Genomic DNA, 18,046 nt, shown 5'->3' with positions numbered 1-18,046 from the left:
CACTTTGCATCTCCCCTGCTCCATACGCAGTCTATTTGGAGACTTCCTAGTTTCGAGTATGGTCTGGCTACACAGCTTATCATTCTGAGATTTGAGGCTTGTTTTTATTTCTTTAAATGAATCCCAATGGTCTTGGGCAGAGCTAAGCCAGCATTGCTCTTGCACAATAGGATGTGGAGATAAGGGAAGGACAAAGCCTTACATCTGATGCTGGATCGAATGAGCCAAACTAGAGACTTCCAGGTTCCCCAACCAAGGTCATGACCACTGGCAAGACATTCCGTGGGTGGTATTCCGGTCAAGTGATTCTACGGCTCGGGTCCCATCCTTTTTTTCTAGGGCATCCTAATCTACTAAGATTTCTTTGGTCGATTAGTAATTTTTTAATGATGCTTTTTTCAAGGAGAATGACCAGCTAGGGCACAGACGCACTGCCTTAAGGTGTCATACAGTATAAGACTGTGTCGACCAGTTGGTGTGACGTGACCGGCTTGAGCAGACATACTCTGCTGTGCACAGCTGCAATTGCAGTTGCACTGTTGATAGATCTGCGCCCAAGTTAGAGTTGACGAGTTTGCGCAGGATGTTATTATGAGTGTTAATCTTGGCTTTGAAGATGGTCCTTGCGAGTGTCCAGTCGAGTAACAACAACAAACTGGTGATGGTTGGAGAGTTTGTGGCCATCCCATGAGACGCTAAGTTCTTTTTTTCGCGATGGAAGCCGGTGAGTGTTCTTGCAACAGCTAATATTGACGGATTTATTGATTTCCCAAAGGTCCACCAAACACAATTGCTTACTTATCAAACGCATAAAAACTTCCTTCTACTTTCTGCACACAATAAAATCATTTTATATAACATTTCTACAATACTGCCATAAACAGGCCCTTAAGTTCAGCACTTTGCTTAAAAGGATAACATGGAAAGGGGGAAAAACAGTTTTATGATCCAACCTGAGAGGTGTGTTCAGTTGTTGCTTCCTGAACATCACTGACAGCTTCCTCTGCTGGCTGCTGTCGCTCCTCTTCCTCAGACTCAACATCCTCGGACTCTTCCTCCTCAGATGCATTTTCAACCTTCTCCCCATTTATGTTTGCTACCTCTTTAGTCTGAGAGACAAGAGAGGAGTAGGGAAGATCACACCAATCTCAAAATCTGCTTTAAAAGAATAAGTTGATTTCTTCCATGTTTTGGATTACACCTTGTCAGATCTCGAATCTCAGGCACCAGCATCACTATAGAAAAAGTTCAAACAATGGTTAGCCCCTTAAATTATACCTTTTGCTGACATTCAAGTAAAGTTCACAAAGTGTGAGTAGAATGCACTTAAAAAAATGTGTTTGAAAACACATGTGCAAGAAAGAACTTTTTAACTTGACAAATTAAGTGTTTTTAATCTGTTGTTAGCTCCAAAATAAGATGTCAGCCAAGTGACATCACAACTGTGTTTTTTTTTTAAGGAACTAGTGAAAAGGTGTTTATTGGAAACGGGCTGATGCTCGGCCTCCGGTATTGCTGCTTGCAGCTTTCTAAAGAACTTCACACTCGTCACTGCGCTTTCTTGGATCATGAGTAAAAACATCTGGCATTAGGTAGCAGCGTCCCCCATCACTGCTAAAGTATACGCATAATTTTCTAACAGACAGTTATTTGATTGAGTTTGCTCCCATGTACCGTCTCCCATCTCTCCTTCTTCATCTGGTCTTCAATGTACTATAGTGAGAGACGGGGAGCGAGCTGTAACCAGCATGATGTTCAGCATCGTTAGTATGGGCCCCCTCTCAATACACACAATGCACCACTAATAAATATTTCCCATAGATCTCAAGAGCTCGCACTCCTCACTGCACTTTGTTGGGTCCTCAGCAATACAACCCACCAAGTGTGAAGGTGATCAGATGAACATCGGTCAAGAAAATCGAATAACGGGCAGACAGAGAATCCCTCCATTTTAGTTCGATATGAAGAGCACAGACCTGTGGGCTCTTGGCAGACTGTTGTATTTCCTTAAACATTTCCAGCATGGTTCTCTGCTTAAGCACTTTGGTTTTCTTCTTGGGAACCAGACTGTACATTCCCATCCTTCTCTTCTTCTTCCGGGATGCCAACCCTCCTGAGTAAGGACCTAGAGCACAGGACAACAACACACACACTTACAGCAAAACTGTCAATAGAGATAATGTCAGTTGGAGTTGTGAGTTGAGTTTAAGCTAGGTCAGTTTCTGTCACGCGTAACTGCAGTCTGTCTGACCTAGATGGAGCTTGGCTGGAGCTGGAGGAGCTGCAGGGGTTGTAGGAGATGGAGGAGCTGGAGGAGCCTCAGGAGCTGCAGGAGTGGGAAGAGCAGGAGGTGTTGTGGGAGCTGCAGGAGGTGCTGGTGAAGCTGATGAAGCAGTTTGTGCTGAAGCTGGCGTATCCGGTCGACTCTGAGGTAGATGGTTCTGCGCGGAGGACTGCTGCAAGGATTTCTGAGCATCAGGTGCAACACAAGTCTCCATTTTCTCCATTTTAGCACTCTTTGCTTCTCTTAATTCCCTGTTGAGAAGCTGTGGGAGACAAGAACCAAAAGCATTGGCAAGCATAATGACGGTTTTACACATGATACTTTAAGCCTACCTTTGCTAGGTAGGCTGATTTTTTTTCACGACTGATACCACAAAATACCCTGTTTTGTTTCCTTTAAAAAGAGAACAGATTCATTTAATTTTCACAGGGATTATGTCCACATGATTGCATGTGCTGCAGCAAGACACTGACTACTGTGCAGTAGTAAACAAGGTCCTTGTGCAATAATTGTCTATTAGCCTCTGTTGTATTGTCATTTATCAACATATTGTTGTTTCAAGCATAAAACATTTTGAAGTTTGATTTTTTTTCTGATGTAATGGAACAGTTTACTGCATTATGCAATCATTGTTTTATGTGTTTTATTTTGCGCACACGTTAATCTTATCAGTTAACATGGACACATTGTGTACTTTTGATTTGAGTTTTTCATAGTTTGGGCTTTGTAGCAACAGTCTGAGGAAAAAACCTTCTTAATTCAACATGACGGCGTCCCCGTGCACAGAGACGGGTCTATACAGAAATGGTTTTCCCAGGTTTGTGTGGAAAAACCAAACTGAGTCCTGACCTCAACCTCATCCAACACCTTCGGGATGACCTGCACCGCTGACCGAGGCTGAACGGGAGCAAATCCCTGCAGCTGCTGTTACAGCAGCAGGTTAATGCCCATGGTTTGGAAGGAAATGTTCAACGGCTGCAACTAACAATTATTTTCATTGTGGAATAATCCGCCCATTATTTTCTACATTAATTGTTTAGTCAATAAAATGTCAGAAAATGGTGAAAATGTCGATCAGCGTTTCCAGAGCCCAAGAGGACGTCCTCAAGTGTCTGGTTTTGTCCACAACTCAAAGATATTTAGTTTACCGTCATAGAGGAGTAAAGGAACCAGATAATATTCACATTTATGTAGCTGAAATTATTGCTTAAATAATTTTTCAAACCGATTGATCTATTATCAGATTAGTTGAAGATTAATTTAATAGCTGAAAACGCATTGATTAATCCAATAACTTTTGCAGCTATTTGTGTGTAATGCTTGTGGGTTTTCATACTTTGTTTGGATGTCTATATACTTTTGTCATTTAGTGTATACTGATAATGGAAAAATATTCTTATTCATTTTGTGATAATGATTCCAACTATATCACCCTTATAGAAAGCAATGAGAAAACGGCCCAGCTGATGATGCACCACACTCTGATGGTTTACCTTCTGTGCTGGGCTGACAGCAGGTCTGGACATGGTCTTGCGCGCTCTGTGTATTGTGACGGGTGCTGGAGACGGGGCAGGAGACGAGGCTGTGCCATTTTTAGTGTCCGGTGTCTCCTGTCCCGACGTAGTCCCTGTACTGGGGTCAGTTCTTAACGCACCTGAACTCTGCGCACACCCAGATACCGAGGCCGGGGGAGATTTGGCCGTGTGTCCCCCTGTTGGTGAGCCCGAAGGCAACCAGTTAGTCCTGTGAGGGGAAACTCCCGAACCTGGCGTCACTGCAGAGCCGCCTTCCTGCGGCTGCTTAGTGAGAATGAATCCATTGCTTCCAGTAACAGAACCGTGCGGTGGCTCCATGTCTGACATGCCGTTTTCATTTATCAACAGTAAAGTCTTGTTGTTGGCTGTTGCAGAGCCGTGTGTCGGGCTCTTGTGCCTCGTGTCGTCACATTCGGTGCCGTTCAGCATTGTCTCTGGTGGAGGGGAAGAGGACAGTCTGGCTGCTATCTCAAGTTCTCCATCTATGGAAGAAAAAAACATAGGAACAATGCAAATTACATTGTAAACAGGTCATTTTCATAAATTAGGTGCTTTCCAGTTTAATTTGACTAATACCTGGATTCTCCTTTCCGTTGCTGGCTGCTTCAGGTTCCTCTTTCTTTGTGGATGCGCCTTTATCCACGCTGCCCTTAGCTAGACCAGTGGGCTGATGAAAAAGGGACACATACAGTATGTCAAGAAAAATCGAATATAGAGATCCAACTCACAATTATTTTATCTTCATTGCCAATCAATATCTCTCTCAATCAATCGGTTGGTCTGAAAATTGTTAAATTAATCATATCACAAGTTCCCAAAGTCCAGGGTAGCCTCTTTAAAATGTTAAGTCTGAGACCCAAAGACAATAAATTTGTGATATCGGCACAGAAACTATTTACTTGAATTAATTAATTGGTTACTCAATCAAAGGAAAGGTACTCAGCATCAAATTTCAGAATCAATTACGAACCATATATCAAGATATCCTTGATTTTATATTAAATGTAAAATGAGAATTTGGAGGTTTTACAGTGGTGATCTTCCAAAACAACATTTTAAACTAAATGATCAATGGACTAGTTGAAGCAATAGTTGACAAACTAACTGTTATAAAACTGAGAAAAGCAGCCGAAGGTTTGTCATTTTTGCCAGATTATCAAAACTGCTATTCAGTCATTTCCTCTTGACAGACAAACCAATGAATTCAAGTTCTGATCCAAGCATGAGTATCTGAATTAAACCATGTTCCATCCATTGATTCACTGTATGCTGTGAAAAAGACTCTTGTCAGTAATGTCTTTGTCAGAATCAAAGAGTACAGAGTGAGCCAAGAGAATGAAGGGCAACCCCCCATGCACCGTCATTGTCTGTCTTTTCCATTTCTATGCTCCAGCCAACCAGTAGAGCAGTAGATGCACAGCCGAAGCTTCAAAAGAAATCTCAGCCACCCACACTGCGTCTTTACATCTCAAAGGAGGAAGCAGTTGAAGAAGCAACACCAGGAAATGTAAAACTCTCTCTTCCTCCTGAGCAGAAAGTCAACCTCATGCTCACTCTGAGACAAATGGGCTCAACAGAAACAAAAGAGGCCCAAGAGAAAAACGGCATGAATCCACACTTTTGCTTTTTCTCCTTGTGATCCCCCCTTTGTCTTCACACTTAGGCAACTTTTTAGATCAAATGTCAAAGGAAAGAGGTCTTAGGTCAGTTTGTCCTCAAAAGAGCAGCACTCCTAGGTCTGAATGGGTTTACAATCTCCTCGACTTTGAGGCTCATACCAAGCAGAATAAAGGCAGATGTACAGACAAGTGCTGATTGGGGCGTGGGCCATAAATGCAGTAGTACATGCAGGTTCTGAATCTGATTGTCTCAAAAAGGCAGAGGAAACATTTTCTCTCCAATCTAGGCCAATCACAAGACCCCCAGAGAAAGAAACCACTGAAAGCTTCATTTTAACAAACTGATTCAAGCAGTTCAATTCTCCCATCAAAGGGCTCTGACAGCCAAACCCTCGGATTTGACTTAACAGCCAGACAGAGTCCTGAAACCTGCATACAACTGAAACCCCAACGAAATGAGCCATCATGACAGCTTTGCCAAATCATTCTCAAACATGTGCTCCTGAGTCCCTGAGCCGAACACGAACATGCACCTTGTCAGTCAGCAACAAGGTCAGGCTAAGAGACGAGCTGTGAGCACAAGATCTGAGGGTCTTTCCCAAAGAACATCTAGTCTGGGACAATCCTCTGGGTTAAGAGACGACGGATCCTTTAGTTCCTTTTTTCCATGGATTGAGGAGAGCCAGTAACAAAAAAAAACCCACCAGCCTCATCTCTCCCCCTAGTGGTGGAAAGTGGAACATACACACTAGAGACAGAAAGGAGAAGGGGGGAAGGGAGGCAGAGAAGCCTGTCTGCAGATCTCCGCCATTTCGCAACCAGATTGTTTACTGACACAACGCGGCCATTGCAGCAGTTTTCCACTAGATGGGGAAAGTATGAGTCTGGAGGCTTGTGGAAGGGGATATGGGGGCTGCTGAAAGACGCTCCAAATGTCAAGCCAAGGCTGTAAATGCTGATCAGGAACCTTAAGAAGCACATTACAAAATTGAAAGATGTTAGAATAGACTAAAGCTTCAGCCATGGCTGCAAAAATAAGGCTTCAGTGGCTCAGAGTGTAAATTCTAGATTCGACTTTTTGCGCTTAGTAGTTATTAAAAATAAGCTCTATCAAGATTTTAATATTCTTAATGCTATAAAATAGAATAATGCACCAATCATTGTCTGACCCAAAAACATATTGAACCCTGTATGCGAAAAGGCCTGTATGTTCACAGTGATACGATCTTAACATCTACAGCAGGAGGCCTGACAACAAAACAAAAAGACGCATTACACAATCAGCTGGTAGACTGCCACTGACACACACAAGGTGTTTTTGCAACACATACACAACTGCCAACCCTTAAAATGAAGCAGCGATCCACTTGTGAACCCTCATCTATGGCTGTGAGCTGACTGACCCAAGAGTGATTTTCCCCTTCTCAGATTGGTTCGTTTCACATACAGCATTTTCAAAAAGAGAAAGCAAAGACTGGAGAAAAATACTTAATTTATACAGCAGAAATGTGTCGTCTGAGGATAGACGTCATTTCATATTTTGCTCTATATTTTTATCTTGCAGTTTTATCCACTTTACAGGATGACGGGTGTGTGAAGATGAAGTGAGCCGAAGCCTGAATCTGAAAGGAGTCACTCCATGCATTATTACGTGGGGCCATAGACGAGTTTCTCTAGTCATTAAATCACCAGAAAACAACTGTAACACACACACACACAGATAGACCAGTCTACACACACCAGACACGATATGAAACTATCTATATTGTGATATGAGATCCGGGTCATATCGCCCAGCCCTATCTCGCAGCCCCTTCAATTTTCAAAATTGGGGACCACTGTTCTAAAGAAACTTTGGAAAAACATTCTTGATTTTTCACATTCTCAACACAAAAATCACACATATGGGGCTACCAAGTGGTCTAGTAAGCTGATGGAAGCAATCGCAATGATCCCAGTCTGCATCTGACATCATCCTTCCTCTCCCCTCTCATTTCCTGTCAGCTCTCCTCTGTCCACTAAATAAAGGAAAAAGACATCACAAAATACTTGCATCACAAACAAGTCCACGAATAAGCCTATAATTTAGCCGTCCAGTGCTTAATTGTGCCAAAAGACTGATCAAGACATGCCAGTTCTGGCCCTCAGACAGAAAGCTGCTTAGAAGGTCAAATCCAGTAAACACAAAAGCTCACACTGCAGTCTTACAAGCATCCTTCAGGTTGATATGCAGACTCACTGCAGTCTTACGTTCCAGTACATTTCTAATCAAATAGCTTGAGCTGCACATCCAGTCCCCTGGGACTTCATTATCTACGGACCATGAGGGATAAGGAAAAGAGGAGGGATAAAAGAAATGGTATGACAAAAGGATGTTGGATCAAAGATTCCAGAAATCTATCAGGGTAGTTTACAGATCTTCAGGAGGTCAGACGTTGATTTACATATATCAAGTTACATCCTATTTTCCATGCTGTAATACAGCTGTTCTTCTAATCCATGAGGAGCTCTCTCCAATAACATGATCCAGCAAGCCACACTTAAATCTCTCTTTGATCCAGCAGCACTGATACAAAAAAAGAACAACTGCTCCTCGAGACTAAGTCCTTGATTTCAGAAATCAAGAATGATCAGTTGCTGAGAAATTAGCAGCAACTGTCTCGAGAGGTGCATCTTACAAACTGAGATCTCAACGAGAAGACAGCAAGAGCTCAAACCAACTGATTGTAACTTTTATAGAAAATGGCTAAAAAGAGCTGAGAAGCAAGACTAGGCATCTCCTCAGACTATTCAAAGCCAACCAAGGGTGAAGAGTATAACGCTAACATGTCTTTTCCCTCGTGTGCCTCCAGGAAGCATCATACCTGCTTTCTCCTCATGGCCTCCATTGAGAAGAAGAAGGCGACAGAGAGAGGGAGAGAGAGAGAGAGGGAGAGAGAGTGTGTGTGTGTGTGTGTGTGTGTGGGAGGGAGAGAGAGAGTGAAAGAGCGAGAGAGAAAGGGAAGGGGGGAGTACAGAGAGAGGGAGAGAGCGAGAACGTGTCGAACGGATTGTTCCTCCTTTCCTTTCTTTCCCCGCATACACATTCACCTCGCCGGTCATGTGACCTGGTGGCTCCCTCTGTCGGTCCTCCTCTTCAGAGGGTCTCCACAGAGCATGCTCAGTCAGTTCAAACTGTAACATCACTCCATTTCTCTAAACTAAAAGACCTCATTGACTGACGATATCCACTGGAGCGAACTCGCCATACTAACACGGCATATCCAATAAGACTGGAGAAATACATTTAAAGACCCTGCAAAGCATTTACTGTTTTTCTCTCACATGTGCCAATATTAATATAAGTTGGTGTTCTTGGAGCCAGAGAAATTTTCTTTCTTTCCTTTCTTTTTGTATTGTTGCCTTGTGTGTGTGTGTGTGTGTGTGTGTGTGGGGGGGGGGGGGGGGGGGGGGGGGTACGGGCAGAAGAGGGAGGGAAACAATGGTTCAGGTAAAGGAGCGAAATCCCCAGAAGCAAACAGGATGTCAGTTAGAAGCCTGATTATTATCCAAACATTTTCAATAATGGACATCAGGCCACATCTGACTCTCAACAGAAGAGTCTTTTGTCTCTACTGAGCCTTGGGACAGTAAAGGCAGAAAAACCCAACAAAAGTCACAAAAAAGAAGTAAGAGACCGAGCTGCTACGAAGAAAACAATCACATAAGGACCAGAACAGATGAACTTCAGAACTCAACAAACAGAATGTATATTAATGTAAAATAAAGGCTGGGGATCATGTATATTCTAGCAAACCCTCACATTTATACTATAAAAATTGTAGCTTGTCCATTTGCAAAGTGATTCTCCTCAGGGAACCTTTCAGACACATAGGAATGCAGATGTAGAGATGTTGGTGGCTTCTCCTGTTTCACAACTAAACAATGAAAAACAACGTTTCCCTGGTACACAGGCTCAGGTTTATTAACTATCAGGGATCAATGCACAAAGAAGAAGTAAAATAAGTTATTCCCTCTTACATTTGCAATAAAATACCCTAAAGATCCTGAGATATCACTATCACATACTATATACAAAAGAGAGAGAATGCCTAAGCTATGCAACACTCACAAGACACAAAGGAGGCCACCCATAAGCAAAGAACAACAACTCATTGCTGAGCGCTGACTCGCAAGACAAAGCCTCTTCCTGTACACAGGTAAAGCCAGGGCCTGCAACATTCGAATGTAAAACTAATTTCAACCACAGCAACAATGTTTGTGCCCATTTGAGCCTCTATCAGGACTCAAAGTTTGTACAATGATTGAACAGAACTAAACTTGCATAACAGAGAGAGAGCAGACATCTTACTTCATGGCAGCAGGGTCAAAATGTTAAAGCACAGCAGATGACTATTACAAGGCCTTGCCTGTAGCCATGCCAACAGCACTTTATTCTTTTTTTTTCTTTTGCCTGCATGGCACTAGGAATGGCAATGTCGGTCTGTTTGTTGGTCCACACTAAACATTTCTGACTTACTGCCATGAAATTTTGCTTAAGACCTTCATGTGATGATGAAGCCTACTGATATTGGTTATCTCCTGACTTTTCCTCTTACGCTACGATGAGGTTAACATTTTAGATTTGGAGCTAAATATCTTAACAAGTGGAGATATTCAAAGTCCCCACGGGTCGAATCCTAGTGACTATGGCAATTCACCACCAGCAAGGGTGTCTCAACAACTGTTGGATTGATGACTTGAAATGTGGTACAGACTATGTGACAAGAACCGATGATACGGTACCAAGTTGATGCCAAAATTCTGAAAACGATTCCCTGTAACGTGGGCTGCACCAAAATTGTTTTTCTACGGTATCACAGGTACTGGCGAGGTAATTCTTCCAGACCTGACAGGGGCAGCATATACGCCTGCAAGTGTTCTAGTCCGTGTTAATTGCTCAAGGAAAAAGAAGAATGCCTGCAAGGAAAAACAGTGAATAGCCCGTCATCTCCGTGCACAGCTTGACCACAGTAACGCCCAAAACAAACCAAGCAGGGGCAAACAGCTACAATAGCTGACATTCGCTAATGTTAGCGCTAGGGCTGAGTATTGTCTACAACATCACAATACATATCATGCATATCACGATACATAGGCCAGGGTACAATATGTATTGTAATGCATGTTGATTTTGAATAATGACCATGTCAGAATTGACTGCAACAGCTGCTCCTTATTATTCTGTAGAACAGCGATCGTAACAACTTAAAACACTTAAAATCCAGGCCCACAGAGATCTAGGGCTGCCCCCTTAGAGTCGCCAAAACATTACTCAACCAGAAAGGTCATTGGTTCGACCAGATTTCATTGGTCACTTGTTCGTAAAAAAAAAAAAGCAATAACTTTATTAGGAACTGTGCCTTTTCAAAACAAATCAGAACTAGGGATGGGCATGAGTAGTTAATTCCAAGATCAAGGGATCGCATCAATTCTTCAAGGGCCAATCAAATACTTATTTTACCAAATCTAATTTTAGAACGCAACACTTCCTCCTCATCAATAATGATTCACAGCAATACAGCCTACCCAACACCTAATGCTTATTCTCAATCAAGACGGTCACAGTTACCCTTTAAAGATTTATTTTTTCACAACCACAACTTCAAAACATTGTTTCTCTCAGGCAAAATTTGCGTTTTCTGTTAATGATCCATCCTGCTGTGGCGAATAGGCGCTCTGCTGGCACAGGGGTCACAGGTATCAGCAGGTGCTGCTTTGCCAGAAGGCTCAGTTTTTTGTACCGGTGCCTACCACCACTCCAGTGTTGAATGCATGGCTCACTTAAACAAGCCTCTAGCTCATTGACATCCATAATTTCAAACTAGTCCTCCCCGAAGAGGGTGTCCAGTGCCTCCGTGCTTGCGACATTGCGGCCCCGAACATCACTGCTTTCCTCCATGTCGTCTTGGCCTTGCACAGTAACCCGGTCATGTAGGTCACACAACTTCTCTCGGATGGTGAGGCGAGGAGCTGGTTCCAGAAATCGAAGGCACACGCACTTCGACAATGTAGGATTTTAATTTGAAAGGACATACACAGGAAGTGGCTGGGCACACTCAGCAGCAGTCCACATTAGTTTGCTTGTAGCCTACCCGCAGTTGTCTCAAAGCCAAATATGCAAGACATACTTGGGAAAATTGAACAAAGATTGGTCCATTTGCATGGTGGCAAAAAAAGGAGAAACAATATCCAAAACTTGCCAGAGCAGCTGAGCATGTGCACTCCATCCTTTCTACAGTATGTCCACACCATCGGAGCACATCTTTTCCAAAGCTGGCTTCATTGTGAGCAAGACTTGGAGTTTACTTCTCCCCAACAACGTGGACATTTTCATAACGGGAAGACTTGGAGTTCGTTAGGCTACTGTTAGTTGTTGATAAACGTGTGTGTTGGTTTCATTTGCTTCGGGCTTCTGACCACAGAAAAAGATCTAAGTTTAGTTTAAAGGAGCAGTGTGTAGGATTTAGCATCATCTAGTGGTGAGTTAGAAATTACAACCAACCGAACACCCCTCCCCTCACCCTTCCCTTCCCTTTCCAAGCGTGTAGTAAAAGCTACGGTGGCCTTCAGTCACAGCATGGTTGCTGATTGCACATAACTCTAAGCTAGGCCTGTCATGATAACAATTTTTGCTGGGCGATAAATCATCCCAGAAATTATTGCAAGACTCGATAATATTGTCGTTTTGAGAACATTTTCAACTGATATATTAATAATGGCATAATAGCGCAAGTACACCCTTACAAAGACCAATAAACATGTATTTCTAAAGAATATTTAACACTAGTGTAGTGCTATTTAATGATGGAGCGCGTAAAATTATCTGTGCACGCCCTTCTTTGCACGGGCTTGTTAAACCGAGTGCTGCAGCGGCCGGGTTGGCTTCCGACCTGCGGCATACTGGCGACTGCAATTTTTAAGGTGGAGTGTTTTCTTTCTTACTACTTATACATGAGTTGACGTTGTGAATCATACAGGCCACCTCAATGAGATTATTCAAACTGCAACTATTCTGTTTTTCTCAATTGGAGAAAGAGGTGCTGCAGCGCCACTGCATTATATCACTGATAACCCAACAATCGAAGCCCATTTAGAGCGATACGTCACCGGAGTCTCGTAAATCCCTCTGGGGCCTTTGGAGACACGCCGAGTGAGAGTACATTTGAGAGGGCGTGGCCTGCACTAAATTTCTGGTATTGCGACATCACCAGTGCAGACATTCATGCGCCTCTCAGGATGAATAGTAATAACTTTGTCTGTCTGCACGCCAACTCTCTTGTCCATCTCAAAGGGGTGGTCTGGGACTGCTATCAAGTGAAGTCTAGTCTCGCATTGCCAGACCTTCAGGCTACACCACTTATAATTCGGGGACAGGGGGAAAAATTATTTGTCTTGTATGCATTTCTTTAACCAATCACAATCGTCTTGGGCAGCGGCAAGTTCCGGATGCAGCAACAGTACCTTTGCACAGTAGACAGCAAAAAGGGGAGCAGAATGCCTGAGAGACCCACCAGATGTCCGGTTTTATCCAGACAGTGACTCTGGAGCTGTTCATTTCTTGTGTGAATACTACTTGAAACAATCACAAGAAGAATACCATTTTGTGTAATTTCATTGATTATTTTTGTCTTCTTTTCTGTTTTGATGACTCTGCTCCATAATGTACAGTATCGAACAACCCTAAGCTCTCTACACAGTAGCATGTTAACATTGTCAGCACCTTGATTAGCATTTAGCACAAAGCACCATTATAAACACGGCCTCACAGAGCCCCTGGCACGGCTGTAGACTAGGAGTGTACAGTATAAACGGTATAGACAGTAGGACAGTAGGAATTTGGCTACTTGGCTAATTTTGACTCTACCATGTGGCCTGCAGACCAGCTCTGCAGATCCGTCCCGTGAGGGTATATTTATAGGCCCTATAAGTAGAAGGCAATGTGTAAAAGTGATTCAGTCACATTTCATGGCTCTGATTGATTGTAGATCTATCCAATTGCGTCCAGAAGCATTTTGCTCTACATTATTGATATGCCCCTTGGAAATCAAAATTGAACTGAGAGGGCCCAGACTAACAAGTATTTGCAATTAGTCTGGTGATGCCAGGCTAATAAAGTACCTTTGTTGCCAAGTTGTCCTTTTAAGACTTAATCATTTTGACAGGTAATTATGTTTTGATACCAGAATCGTCACAAGAACACTGTTTATTGGGGCTGGACAATATTGTTTGAAACTTTCCAATACTAGTGCAGTGCAATTGTTTGAAAATCGGCCTGAATTTAACACTTCATTTCATCTCAGTCATTCAGACTTACATAATGTTTGCGTTAGCCCATTTCTTATTCAGATCAGATTTATTTTGTCAAAATAACCCCAAATAACAGACTCCTTGGCAATTAGGTGTAAGCGCTTTGTGATTTTTCATAGATTTATAAAACTTTCTTGTACCAAAGTTGTTTTCGACCCCGGCCAGTGGGCAGTGAATAACTGTGGTGAGTCACTGGTGACCAGCCAGCAGAACATAAATGCAATGGAAGGTGGCAACAGTTTCAAAAACCTGTTCTCATTTCCAGTTTGTCAAATACAGACACCATGCTGAGGGATACACATGAACTAACATGCACTCAGAATTCCAATTTTAAAATAAATGAACAGAACTGAATTTCCCCCAACCTGTAATGATTAAAGCTAAAGTAGGCATTTTTTCTATAGAAATACATTTTTGTTTTATTCAGTTTACAATGAATTTGTGATTTGGATATTCATTTTCAAAAATAACAGAATCCTTAAAAATGTATGCCTTTAAAGCCTTTCATGCATCTCACAGCGCTTCCCTCCAAAGTCCCACCCTCTTCCCCAATGCCTGGCCTCTGACGCCCCCCCCCCACTCTGACACATGCATTGAGAGAAAAAATGCTGCGTTCCAGTGCCATGGGAAGTCCAAAGTTTCGGACCTCCAACTAGGCAAAGTGCACTGGAATGCCTGTCAAGGTGGAACCCCCTAGTAGCGAACTCGGGGGAGATTGACGGAATAAAACTGAACAAGACTTTTATCATAAATATATGTAAAATTTAGTATTTTGGATTTTCAACATCTGCTGGATTTCTTTTGCATTTGAGTTTGCCATATGCTTTTAAGGAGCATTTCAAGATTACAAAAGAAATGTGAAAAACGGCCAGAAAGGTAGGAATTGCTCTAATTATACCGTATTGCCTTTTGTTGTAAAATATCAGAAATTATTTGTGTGAATTGTTACATACAGTCCTGTGCCAGGACACCTGAGAAAACAAGACATAAACTGGGTAGATGGTATCCGTCACAAGGCAAAAACTTCTCTATTTCACCAATGTAGAGATAGTTCACCTACAGGAGCCCATAGCACTGCTTAACATTTGACCAAGCCTCTTCTCCTGCCGTTTCCTCTTTGAACACACGCACTGAATACTGAATGACACTGAGTGACCAGGAGCTCAACACCTGTACTATGTAGTGGTACGTTATACAGGAGCTCTGCAATTAATAGTACCTTACCTTAAGCTGAAATGTATACCTTTTTAGTTAAATATGACAATCACTGGTATGGTAAATTGTTTCATCTGCATGGTGGGGTGTTGTTAAAAATTGGATGATACTGTAAATTTTCTGTGAACAAAATTGCAGTTTGTGCTGCTTATCAGCCTCTGGAAAGCCAATTTCTGTCTGGACAATGCAAATATGCAGTCTGTTCAAAGTCGGGCTGTCACACAGGAAGAAACACATTTTCCACTTGCTTTGAAATTTCAAGCAGTGAAATAAGAGACTATAGATTAGAAGTGAGACAGTACAATTGATAGTAATTTCCTGTATTACAGATGTTATGTGTGGTACCACAAATTTAGTAGACTGGCGGCAGGTGCTGAGTGTATTGAAACCAATAGGAGAAGTGAATGTGAACCTTTTCCTTAATACCATAAACACTAAAGACACATACTGTATCTCCTGATCCATTATGACATTAAAATAGCATTTTTCAGGGGACAGATCAGGAGAACATTTACTTTGTTCGTTTCTGTCTCAGCAAGTCCCACAAGACCTGTCAACAGACAACTAATGTATGTGAACGCCACAGATAAAAATGTTACGTAATACTAAACATGGCTGTTAGCTGTGTATCTTATATCTAATATTATCAAAAGAAAATTGAAATAAATACTGCACATATAACTTTTCATCCATCCGCAAACATGACAGTCACTACACTTTCAAATGAGGCAGCACCTACTTAAGAGAAAGGAAGTGTTGGGTTACACTGGCGCTGCCTGAAATGTGGTATCTTTTGAATAAAGCATCTTTGGGAAATCAACAGCACACATTTCAACTTTTGTAATGACTGATATTGAAATAAACAGCAGGCTTTGTCACAACATTCTGCACAAAATATAAAAAAGTAGTATTTGCCTATGAGTATCTGCCAGAGATACATATAGATAGACGGATAACGCATTATTATCACTTATTAACATTATGAGCGAGGACTTTTCAGTCCATCAACTGATCTCATCATTGACCAATTGATTCAACAGGACTAGTCATCCTGCCACTTTATTGTCAACATTTTTATAAGGACAGATACAGATATCTAAAAATATGAAAAGATAAAACCAAACTACATGGCTAGATATTACTAGAGGCATGTGGAGTGGGTTTGTTGTTATTTGGATGAACTGACCCTTTAAGGCCAACCACTGTATCTATGTGTCAATTCAAATCCATCAACATATCACACAAGCAAAACTCATGAGTGCAGAGCTCAGTGTCCCACACCTCTCTTTACTACACCTCAAAATCCTCCCAGCACTGATGAGCAGATATGAGCTCAACGCTGCTCGAGCGACCTCTGCCGAACAACACTGGATCCCATCATCCAAAAGAAAAAAGAAAAGGAAACAAAGACTGAAGGACTGATATATTAGCACACTTCTGTGCAATTTAAAATAAGCGGCCAGTTCCATCAGTCCATCTTTACTGACGAAACCTGAACACAACAACAATGCAACTTGTTAGAGCCAGTCCTACACGGATTCATACCGACTGAAAGCCCCGACCATACCTGCAGATAGCTAACAAAGACATGCCTGCACCCGGGAGAATAATTCCTAATACACTTTTAATGTGAAAAAACAATCATGCAGAGAGCATCAAAGCCGGTTTGAGAGCTGGCGCCATATGTTTACAGTGGCAGCACTGACTTAATTTGACTGCATCAGTTATCACGGAGCTAGCAGGCTGCACAGCAAAAGTAAAGATAACACTATGCAACGAGGATTTATGAGTACTGTTCCATATTACACAGGCACTAGCTCCTCTCTTTTAAAGATGATGTTAACCTCTAGAAACAGTTTCTGTGGGGATTTGAGAAAGACTACACTGCCTGCTAACTAGCACGGTTGCTAGCAGCTAGCTAAACAGCAGTGTACAAACAGCCAGCAGTGAAGGAGCCGGTGACTGACAGTACAGCTAAAGCCATGAGTAATCTCGGATAAAAACGCATGCATATCTTTCTTCCGTTTATTTTGAACCGCTAAAACTGGACACAAGCAGGACAGTGACGTGAGTCCGGACCATGTATAACTAAACCCCAGAGAAGAGCCCACAGCGCGCCCGGAAAGATCATTCATGTTCCGGGGCGCAGCATCTTCCTGCACATTCAGTTGCCCTCCGGTCCAGCACAAAAGCAAGAGACTGCGGGCTGGCAGCGAGCAATTTACGACAAAACAGCACCTCGACACCGAAAATTCGCCCGCTAATGAGCGGATTTCTGGCTGCCGGGACGGGGAAAATGTCCATAGCCCGGAAAACCTTGTGAAAGTAAAGCAAGCTTGGCGTAGAAATGCTCTCACACTCACCTCGGGTCCTACCGAAGCCATGGTGCCTGGACGTAAACTCCGCCCACCCGCGCTTACGTCACATAAATTGATTTGCAGACGCTGAAATATCTCACCTGGAAATATTATGGTCAATAATAGTGTTAATAATAATATTTATAATAATAACCCGTAGATATTAAGATCACCGAGAAGTGGACTGTGTGATAACAGCAGAACAGTATTTCAGTCAAAGCATTAAAAGCTATTGATAAAGATATAGGCATGTAAAAGCTAGAATTATCTTTTGGTCATGTTAAGATATAATCCATTAGCCTATACACATGTACGCACAATGGATGAATCCTAATTAGAGCAGAATAATATTAATGTCATTGGTAACACTTATGCTATAACTATATGCTTACTGTGTTTTCCTGCAAACACACTTTCTTTTCTTTAGCTTCTAATGTAGTTCATTAATATCATTATCACTATATATATATATATATATATATATATATATATATATATGTGTGTGTGTGTGTGTGTGTGTGTGTGCGTGTGTGTGTGTGTGTGCGTGTGTGTGTGTGTCCTCCATCCATCCTTCAAAATGATCTACAGCTGAGTCAACACCTCTCTAAACTATTTCAACAAATATTGAACATGAGACTGTTTTATTAGATTACGTTTGGAGTGTGTTATTGTTAAGATAGCCTATAG

The 18,046-nt window shown here is 42.1% G+C and overlaps 1 protein-coding gene across 1 annotated transcript in view; it reads right to left on the bottom strand.

Annotated features, from left to right (window-relative positions):
* The window catches only part of ehmt1b (euchromatic histone-lysine N-methyltransferase 1b), a 33,793-nt gene extending 16,383 nt beyond the window's left edge, over positions 1-17,410 (bottom strand). The window contains exons 1-6 of the mRNA XM_083930003.1: positions 17,366-17,410; positions 4,396-4,486; positions 3,778-4,301; positions 2,252-2,546; positions 1,977-2,125; positions 954-1,109 (exon numbers count right to left, since the gene is read on the bottom strand). Of these exons, the coding sequence (XP_083786129.1) occupies positions 954-1,109; positions 1,977-2,125; positions 2,252-2,546; positions 3,778-4,301; positions 4,396-4,486; positions 17,366-17,386 (1,236 nt within the window). The 5' untranslated portion in view covers positions 17,387-17,410. The remainder of the gene's footprint in view (positions 1-953; positions 1,110-1,976; positions 2,126-2,251; positions 2,547-3,777; positions 4,302-4,395; positions 4,487-17,365) is intronic.
* Positions 17,411-18,046: the final 636 nt, after the last annotated feature.

The sequence above is a fragment of the Echiichthys vipera genome (assembly GCF_963691815.1).
Source record: "Echiichthys vipera genome assembly, chromosome: 16".
In the NCBI taxonomy this organism is placed as follows: domain Eukaryota; kingdom Metazoa; phylum Chordata; class Actinopteri; order Perciformes; family Trachinidae; genus Echiichthys; species Echiichthys vipera.
This window is presented reverse-complemented; position numbering and strand designations above follow the sequence as displayed.